General features: G+C 38.4%; 1 protein-coding gene across 2 annotated transcripts in view; it reads left to right on the top strand.

Moving 5' to 3' along the window:
* Positions 1–15,795, top strand: part of ATRN (attractin) — a 187,981-nt gene that overhangs the window by 85,533 nt on the left and 86,653 nt on the right. For both annotated transcript variants that reach the window (XM_006072902.4, XM_006072903.4), the window contains exons 7-14: positions 2,080–2,170; positions 2,995–3,238; positions 3,500–3,683; positions 4,716–4,870; positions 7,958–8,042; positions 11,216–11,433; positions 13,710–13,831; positions 14,717–14,855. In XM_006072902.4, the coding sequence (XP_006072964.3) occupies positions 2,080–2,170; positions 2,995–3,238; positions 3,500–3,683; positions 4,716–4,870; positions 7,958–8,042; positions 11,216–11,433; positions 13,710–13,831; positions 14,717–14,855 (1,238 nt within the window). The remainder of the gene's footprint in view (positions 1–2,079; positions 2,171–2,994; positions 3,239–3,499; positions 3,684–4,715; positions 4,871–7,957; positions 8,043–11,215; positions 11,434–13,709; positions 13,832–14,716; positions 14,856–15,795) is intronic.

Raw genomic sequence — 15,795 nt, forward strand, 5'->3', positions numbered from 1 at the left:
TGTCCAAAAATAAATTATGTATAATTTTTAAATTGAATTTACTCTCTAAATAATTTTTCATGTATTTTTAAAAATATGGAATATTAAAATACATAAAATAATAGCTGGTACTGATTTAAGTGTTATTTGTATTTAATGAATGTCACCATTTTATGTTTGCTTCAGATCATGTATAAAATATTTTAAGATAAAGGGAAGGGTTTAGAGAAAAATAATGTTAATACATTTACCATTCAGGTTAGAAAATAAAACATTGCTAATATAGTTAAGACCCCTGCATGCCCCACGAAAATCCCAGAGACAGTCAGTATCCTGAGAGTGTGGTGTCATTTGTTCACATACATGTCTTTAGATTTTGAATATGGGCTTCCCAGGTGGCTCAGTGGTAAAGAATCTGCCTGGCAATGCAGGAGACACAAGAGACTTAGGTTTGATCCCAGGGTCAGGAAGATCCCCTGGAATAGGAAATGGCAAGCCACTCCGGTATTCTTGCTTGGAAAATTCTATGGACAGAGGAGCCTGGTGGGCTACAGTCCATGGTGTCCCAAAGAATTGAACACAACTGAGCATATAACACACAAGAGACTTTTGATATATATGAACATATTTAGCATTAATAAATTTTCTGCTTTTAGTTTTTATAGAAACAATATTCTGCAGTTTCCTTGTTTTAGCTTAACATTGTTTCAAGATTTATATTAATAAGTTTCTTGAGCATATTTATTTTTTATTCTATTATATAGATGTACTATAATTGATTAATCTATTTACTATTGATGGATACTTATTTCCCTTTTTGCTATTATGTTGTGATAAAACATACCCTATTTACATATAATAATGTTTTTCATAGTTTAAAAAATTGTATTCAGGAAAACTTATAGAAAGTAAACATTTAAAATATAAAAATAGCATTGGTTCCCCTTTGGTCTCTTTTTTCTATTAAATTATATAGATTTAAAGTTAACACTTTATTAAAATTATCACCTATATTATGACTCCCTTTGTATGAATGTATATTATCAATCTATTCTTCTATTTGTGTGTATCCATAAAAAATATATGGAAGAAAGTTTACTTAATATTCATTTCTAGGTGACAGAATATGTGGTCATTTTGTATTTTAAAGCTCTTTAAATGTATTCATACTATAATTGAGATGGAATAATGATTTTCTAGTTAACTTGAAAATATTACTTTTTAAAGTAAATGGGAATGAATTGAAAGAGTATCATTGAAACATATACTTTACCATATTTAAAAAAGATAGCTAGTGGGAAGTTGCTGTGTAGCACAGGGAGCTCAACCCAGTGCTATGTGACAACCGAGAAGGGTATGATGGGTTGGTGAGTGGGAGGGAGGTTCAAGAGGGAGGGGACATACATATACTTATGGCTGATTTGTGTTGTTATATGGCAGAAACCAACACAACATTGTAAAGCGATTATCCACCAATAAAAAAATTTTTTTAATACAAATTAGGCAAAGAAAAGGAAAGGCTAGGAATTTTTTTAAACCTAGTTGTCATCCCTTTTTCAGTATGTGTTTTTACTTTTATATGGGGCTTCCCTGATAGCTCAGTTGGTAAAGAATCTGCCTGCAATGCGGGAGACCTGGGTTCGATCCCTGCGTTGGGAAGGTCTTTTGGAGAAGGGAAAGGCTACCCACTCCAGTATTCTGGCCTGGAGAATTCCATAGACTGTTTAGTCCATGGAGTCTCAAAGAGTTGGACACCACTGAGTGACTTTCACTTATTTTTATATGGTTAAATGAAAGAAAAGTTATAGTAATGAAAGTCCCTTGACTATAATGCAACCTGCAAGTGATCTAGAAGTTTTCAGGAAATACTAGAAAATTCAGTTGGTTTTCTTTTTTGTTCCCAGACAGTGTAGCCCCGCTGCCCCTTCCTGAGTTCTCAAATGCCTAATAGGCCCAGATACTAGGTTTCTTTGCTCAGGTACCTCCCCACATCCATCATAGATTTAACGAGCATCTCCAAAGTGGATTAGGTTACAAATAAAGACTCCAAGATGTTCTGTTTCCTTGTTTGGGTGAAAATATGATCTGTTTGTTTTGTAGGTATGACCTTGCTTCTAGGGAGTGGCTTGCACTGAACCATTCTGTGAACAGTGTGGTGGTTAGATATGGCCATTCTTTAGCATCATACCAGGTAAAACGTCTCCACTCTGTGCTAAGCTAGAAACTCAACTCCTCTGTAGTTAATTTTATCATATTATGGGATTGATAGCTTTTAATGTTGGGTTTTTTCCCCTAATATTTTTTATTGTGGTAAACTATGCATAACAAAATTTACCATCTTAGCCATTTTTAAGTGTACAATTCAGTGATAGTAACTTCACTCATAATGTTGGAGTCATCATCACCATCCATCTTTGTAATTCTTTTGATCTCATGAAATCGCAATTCCATGCTCATTTAACAATAATTCCCCATTCCCTCCTCCCTCTTACCCCTGGTAATCCTCATTCTGCTTTCTCTGATTTTGACTTCATTGTTGGTTTTAATTAGGGGAAAGCTTTAATATTTGAGGGGTACATAATTGGTTAAATTAAGTTGACTCTAACCTAAGAGATTTAAATGGATTCATAAGTCAAACTGGGATATTATGAGTATGGTACTAAATGATTAATAATTAACTTAGTGTAGATTAGCTTTTACATTCATTAGCAAGTTTAGCCAAGAATTACAATGTAATTGAATAGTCATTTTCATTTCCCTGTTTTGTAGTTTATTTCAACTTTGTTTTTCCAAATCATTTTATATTGTAAAAAATCTTGTATGAGGAAATCCAAGAAAAGTGGCCAAGTATTAGGGATAAAAATTATGATTTATTTTGTTCTTTCACTGAAAGGTGCTTTTCACTAACACTTTTTAAGCTAAGAATAATATTGAGGTTTTGAACTGTTCACTTCTTTGTGTTTAGAATTGATCCTTTTGATATTTTTTAGAATTTTGTTTACATTCTTTCCCCAGGATAAAATTTACATGTATGGAGGAAAAATTGATTCAACAGGGAATGTGACCAATGAGTTGAGAGTGTTTCATATTCATAATGAATCATGGGTGTTGTTGTCCCCCAAAGCAAAGGAGCAGTATGCAGTGGTTGGGCACTCAGCGCACATTGTCACGTTGAAAAATGGCCGAGTGGTCATGCTGGTTATCTTTGGTCACTGCCCTCTCTATGGATATATAAGCAGTGTGCAGGAATATGACTTGGGTAGGTATATTTTTTTCAGTGAATATTCTTTGAATGTCAAATTTAAAGTAGTATGTATTTGTTACTGTCAATTTGGCAGGGAGCCAAAGATGTTTGGCCACCTGGATTTGTATAAAGTTTTAGGTGGCCTTCCTTTAAAAATGATTAAGGTTATGTGTATCAAGTTTCCCGAAATATCTTCTGTCTTAAGCTAATTGGTAATTTTAAGTATTTGAGAGGAGGATCCTGCAACATTTGCCTTGAACTGTTTGCTCTTTCCAGATAAGAACACATGGAGTATATTACACACCCAGGGTGCCCTTGTCCAAGGCGGCTATGGCCATAGCAGTGTCTATGATGATAGGACCAAGGCCCTGTATATTCACGGAGGCTACAAGGCTTTCAGTGCCAATAAATACCGGCTTGCAGATGATCTCTACAGATACGATGTGGACACCCAGATGTGGTGGGTGCTTTTTCTTGAGCTTTCACTTTAGGATATGAATTCTGTCAATTGTTGGGAAAATTGTGTTCCAGTTTTGTTTTCAAGCCTTTCTGATACTTCTCTTCATCATTGTAATCAGAGAAATTGTGAAGCAAGCAGAAGGTGATAAGTAGTAGTATCTATAAGTTGTGAAATAAGCAGAAAGTGATAAAGTAGTAGTATCTATAATTTTGTAGTAAGTTGATTAGAACCTTGTGTTTTGTTTTTTGTTTTTCCGTTTCCATACACTCAGTACCACTGTAAAATTTTAGTTCTTCAGAGTCCTAAGGAATAAACTGTCCTACATAGCTGAGTTTATGCACACTGTTGTACTTAAGTTTGCTTTTTAACCTTTTTTTGATGACCAAGATATTATCACTGGGGTCAGTTATTGGCATCATTCCATGAAATCATCAAACAGAGATGACCTCAGTACCCAAAAGATTAGAGCTCGCCTCATTCTACTCTCTTTTGGTCTATACAAAGTATGCTAATCTTAATAAATATATGGCAAATTTGAGTTATGAAATAACTATAAAGCAATAGTTTCTCTGCTTTTTGTATTTCCTTACATATTTGAGACCCCACTATGGTTACATGTATATTATCTATCATTAAAATTGTTATTTTTAGTAACTGTGTAATACTCTATCATGTGGGTATACTGAGCCTACACAGTTAAAAGTTTTGGTTTCTAGCTCTTGTCTTATTCATGAAGATTGTATGTAAGCTTCCATCTATATATCACATGATTTCTACTCAGAAACTACAATTATAGAGTGATAGGGTATTAACGTTTTTAAGACTCAACATAGTTTGAGTCAAAATTCTCCTACATCTTTTGATTTTACGTGTTTATTGTTGAGAAAGTTACTTATATACAGAGAAAAATGTAAAAGTATTTGCATATTTGGATCTGAAGTTGAGAAAATCGTTATGTTTGTATTAACAAATAGATGATAAACATTCTAAAGAACTAACCTTGTATTTATTATTTTTAAATAAACTCAAAAGGACCATTCTTAAGGACAGCCGATTTTTCCGTTACTTGCACACAGCTGTGATAGTGAGTGGAACCATGCTGGTGTTTGGAGGAAACACACACAATGACACGTCCATGAGCCATGGGGCCAAATGCTTCTCTTCAGATTTCATGGCTTATGACATTGGTAAGTTTCCCAAAGCCATTTTAGCTTCAAGAATCTTTTTTATCCATAACCTGCATTTTAAAACAGAAAATATCTGTAGTTAAAAGTGGTCAAGCTGTTTGAAAGAGGTCCAAATGGAATTTTTTATGTTAAATTGACTGATCGTAATATATTAAAAAGCATTACTTCTATATCAGATTCTTTTAAAGTCCCTCCTTTGATGGGTTGGGGTGATTGGGCTCTCCTGTGTTATAAATAAAAGCCTTATATAGTGTATTATGTCATTGTGACCACTAGCATTGTGTTGAGTTGGTGTAAGTCTAGCTTTATTCATTCCCTTGAAACTGTTTTCAGACATGCTTGATGTAATACTTGGACAGGCATGTTTTAAATATTTGGTGTGGTAATTGTGTTGACCAGAAGAGGGCAATATTGGTTCATGCAAAACAAATATTAGAAATTCTTTTGTGTAACTATCATCAGATGTTCTTTTTTAACAGACATTTAAGTGCAAGCCACTGAGCTTGTACATTGGGGATTGTAAAGGGAATAAGTTACAGTCCTTGGCCTCATGGTGGGGAAAGCAGAGAATCGAGCAGACACTATCACTGCAATTTAGGGTGTTATTTGCCTGAGAAGAACGTATGAGAGCACCTGTGAACATCCCATAATTCCTAGGTATAAGTGTTGCAGTCAGGGAAAGTCTTCTTTTTTTTTTTAATTGGGGTATGATTGTTCTACAATGTTGTGTTAGTTCCTGCTGTACAACAGTGTGAATCAGCTATATGTATACATATATCCCCTCCCTCTTGAGCCTCCCTGGCCCCCTCCTCCTCCTCTAGGTCATCACGAGCACTGAGCTGAGCTTTCTGTGCTATACAGCAGCTTTCCACTAGCTGTCTGTTCTACCCATGATAGGGAAAGCCTTCTTGAGAAGGGCCTTGCAAGCTGGGTCCTAAGAACACTGGGAAGTCAGCTGGACCAGGTTAGGTAGCACTTCTCAGTCAAAGGAACCCCATGTGTAGAGACACAGAGGTGTTAACAGACTATGCTACATAATTTGGGGCCTCTGAGTAGTTAGTTCTGGCTGTATCCTAGCAGCACATCAGAGACGAGTGGCTTCAACCAGAGCTAGAAGCAAGCAGCTGTGTGGTCAGAACTTGAGGGACTTGCTGTGTCGTGCTGAAGGGTTTATGCTTTTTGAAGAATCTTAAAGAGGAGGTAATAGAACTGTATTTGTGTCTGAGGGAGATCTCTGTGTGGCATTGTGATGAGTAGTTGGGGAGGGGTAAGATGTGTAACAAGGCTGTTGATCAAAGTTCTTAGGAGGGTTTGAGCCAAGGCTGTGGAAGTAACAGTGAGGATAAAGAGACAAATGGGTTTGAGAATTACTAGGAATCTGTGTTTTGAAAGCAGTGACAGCATCCTTATCTGATCTGGTGTGGGCCATAGTAGATGGTTGTTTTTTTTTTTCCCCCTCAAGACTGGAACTAGAAGGATAGAATCTGGGAGGAAGTGAGTAAATTGAATTTGAGAGCATGTTCAACTGGAGGTGACTGTGGGACAGACAGGTACAGAAATCAGTGGGGAAAATGTAGGAGAGGATGAACTTTCTATAGGGAGCATGTGTCATCAGGAACAAGCAAAGAAGCAAGGGATAGATCCATAAAGAAGCCTGAAAGAGAGTGGAGACCGCGAAAGCATGTTGGCGAAGTAGGACACACGTGAGGCAAGACTGGGGACCTGTGAGGAAGCAGTTACCAGTGGCTACAGAGGGATGACTTCCCTAGTAGCTCAGAGGGTAAAGCATCCACCTGCAATGCAGAAGACCTGGGTTCAATCCCTGGGTCGGGAAGATCCTCTGGAGACGGAAATGGTAACCCACTCCAGTATTCTTGCCTGGAGAATCCCATGGACAGAGGAGCCTGGTGGGCTACAGTCCATGGGGTTGCAGAGAGTCAGACATCACTGAGTGATGTCTGACACACACACACACACAGAGGGATGAAGTAAAATAAGGACTGAAGAGTCTTTCAGATTTCAATGACCAAGAGGTCATTTATTACCTTCTAGACACAGGAAAGATCCAGATTATAGAAAGCTGAGAAGTAATGCATGTTGAGATAAACACAGCAGTTTAAAACATCTGAAATGTTTTAAAACATTTCACTTAAAAACAAACAAACAAAAATACCCTTGTCTGTGAAGGCAAGAAAAGGGGTAAGTTGAATTCCTCCTTGGGCATATTTAAATGCTGTGGTAAAAGTCAAGCAGGACAAGAGGAGGGGCTCCTGCCACACTGGTTTTAGGGAAGGAAGCAGGAGGCTTGTGGGAGTTGATGGCCTCTGTTCTGCATATGAGGAACACCACAGAGTTTAGGCTGGGTGGGAGAAGTGAAAGCTTTTGTTGTCAAGGCTGAATAAATGTCTAGATTGAGTGTGAGTGTGAAAGTCTGCGTGTCTGGGAGTAGGAGACATTGAGTCAGAGGTTGGTATGGTTCAGCAACACTAGTTGGTATTAAGGTCCAGAAGAGAAGTCATTAGCTTGGATCAGAAACAAAGGAAAATAAGTAAATCTGGAGGATCTAGGAAAGGACCTTTTAAAAATTAGATAAAGTTGGTTATTATTATTATTATTGTAGTTTTAATTTTCTGCTTGTATTTTCCTATTCTAGTTACTGAGTTTGGGCAAAGCAACATAGAGTGGAAAATCATTATGGAATGTACATGCTTTACTTACGTAAGCTTTGAAAAATGTAAAATTTGATTAAGTTAGAATACATTGTAGTGGATAATACTGATGGGCAACAGAGTGAGTGATAAGGATGTCATGGAAGTTGGGTGCATTCACTAATTAGATTTATTTATTGAATTTTGGTTGTGCTGAGTCTTCATTGCATTCATTAATTAGAATTGCTGTAGAGTCCTACCTCTTTTTCATGCCCTGCTGATCTGTCGTTGCTGAGTTTTAACTCAGAAATAATGGTGTGACTAAGAAAAACTGAGAGCTGTGTTTATGTTTATTACAGTCTTCTTTCCCAAAGAAAATGCCGATCTCCATTGATTATGGATAATGGTCCCTTCTGAAGAGTGTTTTTCTTGCTCCTAGATTGTGACCGATGGTCAGTGCTTCCCAGACCTGATCTCCACCATGATGTCAACAGATTTGGCCACTCGGCAGTCTTATACAACAGGTAATTGAAGAAGTGCTTGCTCCTTTTCTCTTATGTTTCAAATAAAAATGAAGTAAAATGTGAAGTGATATTGAACTTACATATTATTTGCAGGATTACTTTATCCCATTTGTGTTTCACAGAATTATGTTAGGTATGGATTTACTGATTTATATTTAAAATATTTGATGTGGATTTGAATTACTTCTAATGCCATGTTTGTTGATGTGGTTTTAGAAGTAAGCTGTCTTTGGTGTTGTCTGAGTGCATAGGACAACAAAAGTTGTGTGCAGTTCCTGTCTTATACCCTCTGTCATTTGCTATCATTTGTGGTGCTTAGGTTGTTGCATTTCTTGTCTTTTGTCTGAGTGGTGAAGAAAGGTTTTAAAAAAGAGGGCACTTCAAAAAAAACTTAGTTATGGGAACAGAAGTGGGAGATTCTGGTGCTTCATATAGATCAAGTCTGTGGCGGTTCATACAGTTCAGGTCTTTGTATTATCTGAAGTCTGCACTGTGTTTCATTGCATCATTTGGAAGTGTCTGGCCCAGATTCTCAGAGCTCTTCATAAATCTGCCCCTGGAAAAGCATCTGTCTTATAAAGGAGCTCCAAAGTGACTATGTGACTTGTACCTTATTTTTATTTGTTAAAATAGTCTAATCATGTTGTTAATTTTCTCATTTTTGTTTCTGTTGTGATTACTGTTGTTTACTTCATCTTTTAAAATTCTTATCAGTCTTGATAAGCTTTATCAGTCCTGAAACTATTTAAATGCTATAATGCCTATGTATATTATGTTAGGACTCCCTTCGTTTTCAAATTTTATTTTGTCACAATGCAAGTTAGATGAGGTAATTGACCTTGGATGAGGGAAGATAAGAAAGCAACCTATCACCTGAAGCTATCACAGCATTGTTAATTTGCTATACCCTGATACAAAATGTTTTGCTGTTAAAATAATAAAAATTTTAAAAAATAAAATAAAAAAAAAGAAAGCAACCTATCTTGGAGATGTGAAGGAAGAATAAAACTTAGAGACTGGAAAAAGGGACATCTTTCACAAAGTAAACACTTAGTTGAAACTTAGCAATAAATATGGTTTTATAGTAGAAACACTTGATAAGTATAGATTAGAGTGGAAGGATTTTTTTATTGTAATTTGAGATGTTATCTTAAATTGTAATATGTATTGCCTCAGTAAGGAAAACCCTTAAAGTTTTCTAGTAAATGCCTGTTGATGCTTTTCATCAGAAAAGCAGTGGGTACATTTTGTTATCATCTTAACCTGTGGGTGCCTGGCCTCAGCTCTTTTCATCTTTAATATGTTTTCCTAGCATAGGACTTGGCAGGTAATAGGCATTTGCTAAATGGCAGCTATTAGTACCATAATAATAATTAGCAAATAAGTGGGTTTTCTATCAAAATATTTGGAGGTTTTATATGAACTCAGAGAGTTGACAATTTATCATAAGATGTAGTTTAACCATGAATCAAAATTGGAAATGGCTTAAAAATTGGTTATAATGTGTTTATTTTTGTATAATCCCAGTGGAGTTTTTGAGCCTATATGTTTCTGTGTGTATGTGTAGGGTTGGAGGGCATGACAAGGGAGTCATGTAGGAAAAAAAACCATGGCTTTTTTAATATTTTTTCAACATTTTTCTTACTTAGTATAGTTGATTTACAGTGTTGTGTTAATTTCTGCTGTAATGGTTAGTTTAATTTTGTGAAGTAATTTACCTAAGGAGAAACTCTGATTCACAAGATATTCACATGTTTTGAATGATGGTTCCCTTAATTGAGCACCAGCATTGGGCCAGCTGTGCTTCACGTAGTTGTTGTTCTTGTGGTTTTTGAGGGAGGCAGGAAGAAGCGTGGGCTGGGGACATTGAGACTGCTGCAGATGCAGCAGTTCTTTCTAGTTCATTGCTCCAAGCCTCTTTGGAGGACTCTGCCTACCTTCACATGGCCGATGTGACCAGAAGTATTCAGGATTTCTAAGAATACCTGCTGTACTGGGAGGCTGCTGCTGCTAAGTCGCTTCAGTCGTGTCCGACTCTGTGCGACCCCATAGACGGCAGGCCTCCAGGCAAGAACACTGGAGTGGGTTGCCATTTCCTCCTCCGGTGCATTAAAGTGAGAAGTGAGAGTGAAGTCGCTTGGTCACGTCCGACTCTTCGTGACCCCTTGGACTGCAGCCCACCAGGCTCCTCAGTCCATGGGATTTTCCAGGCAAGAGTACTGGAGTAGGGGTACTGGGAGGCAGATGGTGCTTATTTGGTTCAAGCAATAAATTGACTAGTTGAATCCAGACTGCTGCTGCTGCTAAGTCGCTTCAGTCGTGTCCGATTCTGTGCAACCCCATAGAAGACAGCCCACCAGGCTCCCCCATCCCTGGGATTCTCCAGGCAGGAACACTGGAGTGGGTTGCCATTTCCTTCTCCAATGCATGAAAGTGAAAAGTGAAAGTGAAGTCGCTCAGTTGTGTCCGACCCTCAGCGACCCCATGAACTGCAGCCTTCCAGGCTCCTCCATCCATGGGGTTTTCCAGGCAGGAGTACTGGAGTGGGGTGCCATTGCCTTCTCCTGAATCCAGACTACATAATGTGATACTAAGTAAGCCAATATGAAGTTAAAAATTAAACCTGGTGTTCACTTTTGGTTACTGAAATATGTCAGTTTTCAGATACAGTAAAAATGCAGCCACAGAATCTTTATGCTTTAATTAGTCCTCTGTTGATTTGGGGAAAATTGAGACACAGTGAGGATGAATTGCTTGATACCTCATTGTGGGTTAGTACTAAACTTCCTGGCAGATTATGGCATATCAGAGTTGGAAGAGAAATCATCTGTTCCACTGATTAGAATACAGCTTGTACTGTGCATTAAATTTCTATATGCACTCATCTCTTTCTTATGGTCTGTTTTCATTACACAGTTTTGATTAGAGAGCCTTTATCTATGCTAGCAGCCAGAAGAGTAGATAGGTTATTGTAACTGTTCTGACTAGTCACAGGCCATTCTGAAAGGTTGGAATTTGGGAGGTAAGGTATAAGAGTGATTTTTGAGATCTTGAAAGATAACTTTTTACAGGACTTTTGATATGTGAGGTTTGTCTAAGGATTATAAAAAGTATATCATGCATTTGTTGATGTAGGTTTCCAGTAAACTCTTTTTCTTTTTTTTTTCTTTTAGAACCATGTATGTATTTGGTGGTTTTAATAGTCTCCTCCTCAGTGACATCCTAGTATTCACATCGGAACAGTGTGAAGCACACCAGAGTGAAGCTGCTTGTCTCGCAGCAGGACCTGGTGTCCGATGTGTGTGGGACACAGGGTCATCTCAGTGTGTCTCCTGGGAGCTGGAGCCTGAAGCACAAGAAAAGATAAAGTCAGAATGTTTTTCTAAAAGAAGTATGTTTTTTTTTTCCTCTTCTTAAAATGTTGTTAATTTGAAATCTTATTTTATCTCAATTGTGAAGGCACTTACCTATGTGAACTTTCAGTGTTCATTTTATTATCCAAAATTATTCCAGTAATAACATAGGCAAATGCTTTATGGATGTTTGAAAATTGGTTTGTAAACATTTGTATAGTGGATGGGAACATGCCATGTCTGCTGTTTGCTAATGATGAAGAAAACACATTTTTAACATTGCATAGACTTTGTATACCTACTCCAGAGGAAAAGGATAGTGAAGTCACTTAGTCGTGTCCAACTCTTTGCGACTCCATGGACTGTAGCCTGCCAGACTCCTCCATCCATGGGATTTTCTGGGCAAGAATACTGGAGTGGGTTATCATTTCCTTCTCCAGGGGATCTTCCCAACCCAGGGATTGAACCTGGGTCTTCCACATTGCAAGCAAACTCTTTACCATCTGAGCCACCAGGGAATCCCTTCTACCAACTTCAGAACCTAGATGTTTATTTCTGCACTGTCCCCATATGTTAGCTACTAGCTACCTGTGATTATCAAACACTTGGAATGAGACTGGTATGGCTGAAGAAAAGAATTTTTATATTTTAACTAAATTAAAAACTACATGTGGGGACTTCCCTGCCGATCCAGTGGTTAAGACTCTGCTGTTCTGCAACAGGGGACATGGGTTACATCTCTGAACAGGGAACTAAGATTCTGCATGCTGGGCAGCCAAAAAGAAATAAAAACTACATGTGGTTAGTGGCTACCACATTGAATTATGCAGTTCTGACATTAAGGATAAGATTAAGAGGCCCAATCCAGAAATGCTATGTTGAAGTAGATTGTTCTAATAAATAGAGGTAGAGTTACTGTCTTTGCAAAGTATTGTTCTTTTCTAACCTCTCTAGTTGAGTGCAGCAGTGATAGCAAGGCAGGCAGTTGTTGAAGATGAACAGTGATCCCTGCTTCTAGAACCACCCCTTGTATTGTCCAAGTTTTCTTCACCTTACCTACTCAGCTTCTGATTACCCTTTTTTTCCTGACATACAGCACAGTGCAATACAGTGAAGTCATATGTGAGAAAGTCTTTTTAAAGTAAAAAAAAAAGTCTCTGCAAATTATTTTTTCACTTCAGTTTATTTAAAGTATGTTGACTGAATTTCTTAACTATTAGGGTTACCATGGTATAGTAGTTACTATGTGAGTTATGATGGACAGAGGCAGCTTTCAACTCTCCTGGAATGTTCCAAATTAAACTGAACATAAATCCTCAGTAAGAACATCCAGTCAACTTTCCAGCTTCATTGGTGGTCTCGTGAGTGCTAGAGAACCAAGATGACCAGAACTTTTTAGGGCCAGTCACCGTCTCCTAAAAGGGATAAAAGCAGTGAAGTAGTTATTTTTTAACCGTATGTTTAAAAGTTCAAATTAAATGTGCAGGTTTATAGGAAATAGTATTTAATTCCCTTAGATGATTCATTATGCACTCGTCTCCAGTGTCACCTTCCTGGTTTACTCTGCTTTCTGTGTGGGCCCAGGCCATGGAGTGATAACAAGGGCAGGAAGAACAGCATCAGGAGCAGGTTGCTAGGATTTTTGTGAAGGTGCACCCTGCCTTTTCTTGTCCATGGATTCTACCATGTGCCATGTCCATGAATGGTTGAATAGATGAGGCAGAAGTTGTGTAGCTTCTCTTTCATTGCTGACCTTGACTCATCTAGGGTCACTAGGAAATCAACAGGTCTGTAGTAACCCAGAATTTATTACATATATGTGTATTGCCTTTTTTGGGGTTCTGTGGGCTGCCTGCTTCCTACACCCAGAGCAGCCTTGCCTTTATAGCTAGGAGGAATGGCTTGGTCCCCTATACTTCTTTGTTTGGCTCCTGGGCAGCTCTTGGTGTTCATTGAATTGCTAGTTGATTTCTTTCTTGGGAAGAAAAGTCTTCAAAGAACCAGACCTATTTCCCTTATTGTTGAATTATTCTGTCTTTGTTTTTCACCTTCTGTGTACTTTTGTTGGGAGGGTGGAGTACAAAATGGCTTTTCTTCATATTGTTTACTTATTTCTAAATACTATTTAAATCTGAATACACCAATATATTTTCCTGCCAGTTTCACTCCTCATTTTACTTTCAACCCTTGTTACTTTTTTGTTGTTGTGGTTGTTTTGCGTCGGTGTCATATTGTGCTCAACATCAGCTGTAAGGGACTGTGACTTTTCTGAAAAGAAGCTGCCACAGTTGATGAGTTTTCCTTGTCTTCACAGTTTTTGACCATGACAGATGTGACCAGCTCACGGATTGTTACAGCTGCACAGCCAACACCAATGGCTGCCAGTGGTGCAATGACCATTGTGTCCCCACAAACCACAGCTGCACAGAAGGCCAGGTCAGTTTCTCAGGGATTTCAGAGGACAGAAAAATCCCGAGTGGGTTTAGGTATAGATTTTAGTGTATATGGTATAAATACTAGCCCAGAATTATTTTTGAAATCTTCAGTGTTGATTTGGATTTTACTGTTGAGTCAAGTTTCTTTTAGTAAGAGATGCTCTAAATGTCCAAATTCCAAAGGTTCTACTAGCCAGGAGGATTGATGTTTGTATTTTAGAAGAAGGCAAGACTGTTGTTCTGAGTATGCCCCAGTCCCTAGGTGTGGCTGTGGCTAAGGGCTAGATTTGTGTGAAGCTTGTAACGGCGCGCTCCCTCTACCCATGCCAGGTTGGAGAGCAGTTTAGGACTTGAGACTGAAAGTGAATCAGGTGTGTAGCTGCCACAATAAATTGTGGAAATAATAGACCTTTGCAAAATCTCCTTGTCTTACGTTATATTTTGACTCAGCCTAATTTATGCTTATCATTTATGATTTTTATTAGATTATAAGGCAAAAAAAAGAATGACTCAACTTTTATAATTTTTGACGGTTTATAAGACATTCTTTGTCAGTGTGTAAACATCTCATAAAATATAAAATTTTTATACTGTTTAAGAGATGATTTAAAAAGCAGCAAGTTCAGCATTCACATTCTACAGATGCATCAGTTGAAACATGGTGTTTAAGAGAATGCACTATTTCCTTGCCAGATCCTTGCATGTCCTTGAACATTTCACTATAATGTTTCCACTGCAGTGCTGCTTCACCTACATCTTATTGGTTTATCTGTTTGTTGTAGTTTGCTTCCTCAGTTAGACTTTGTTGCTTTTAGTATCCTAGTTGCCCTCACCATGAGTTCTCTCTGTGGATATAAGAGAAAAGCTTTTGTCCATTGTATTCTAGATCTCCATTTTCAAGTATGATCATTGCCCCAAGGATAACCCAATGTATTACTGTAACAAGAAGACCAGCTGCAGGAGCTGTGCCCTGGACCAGAACTGCCAGTGGGAGCCCCGGAATCAGGAGTGCATTGCCCTGCCTGGTAAGCATTGCAGAGGCATCTTGATGTGGATGGGTCCAAAGACTTCACACGCACACACTGTCAATACTGTGCAGCCTAGATTGAACCCAGCCAAAGGGGAGAACTCATTTTATCCATTCATCCCCCACTCCATTATTGTGGTGGTGATTTTTTGAAGCAGAAATATAGTTCTTAAGTATTTACTTCTACCATTCTTTGAAAGCAAGTGAAGCGTCATCTGCTGCTATGGAGAATCGAATCATAGCTTGACTCCGTGTCATTGAGCCTGCTCTGTTGTCCCCACCCCACTCTGCAGTGGTAACTTGGGAGTAGAAGGCAGCAGTCTCAGTGGCCAGTCTGCTGGGTACTTTATGAATTGTGTTTCACCTTCTGACAAGAAGGAAAGGAGAGATGCCCTTGTCAGCAGCACTTCCTGAAATGACCCCAGCCCCAGATAGCTCAATTTATAGCACTTCTGAGGTTCAGGATGATGAGTTGTGAGCCTGAAGCCAACCAGCCATGGCTGAAACTCTATGATATATTTGCTTAGTGAGGAAGTCCAGGAGGTGGTCTGCTGTGGCTCTGTACAATAGAAGTACAGGGTAGCTGGGCTCTACTGGGCCCCTTTTGAATGTCCTTTGGAAGTCCTTGATTCAGCTTGCTGGAGTGGACTTCTTGTTCTTTACCTCATTACATCACAAACTTGAGTACACAGCAAAGTACCTGGGGTCTTGCCAGAAGCCAGAATCTGGCACAGATGTGTGGTGGGGCCCTAGAATCTGCATTTCAACAAGCAGTGACACTGATGACACACGTTGAGGAGCTAGTCTTTATCTGCTCTTAAATGATCCCTTTCCTGTGACTTTCCCTTCATCTCACTGGCTGCTGATGAACATTGTTGAGAGTATCTCTAAAGTACTGTTGTTCTAATGAAGTTGCTTTGCTCATGCACTGTCTTCCA

Source organism: Bubalus bubalis, chromosome 14 (assembly GCF_019923935.1).
Source record: "Bubalus bubalis isolate 160015118507 breed Murrah chromosome 14, NDDB_SH_1, whole genome shotgun sequence".
NCBI lineage: Eukaryota > Metazoa > Chordata > Mammalia > Artiodactyla > Bovidae > Bubalus > Bubalus bubalis.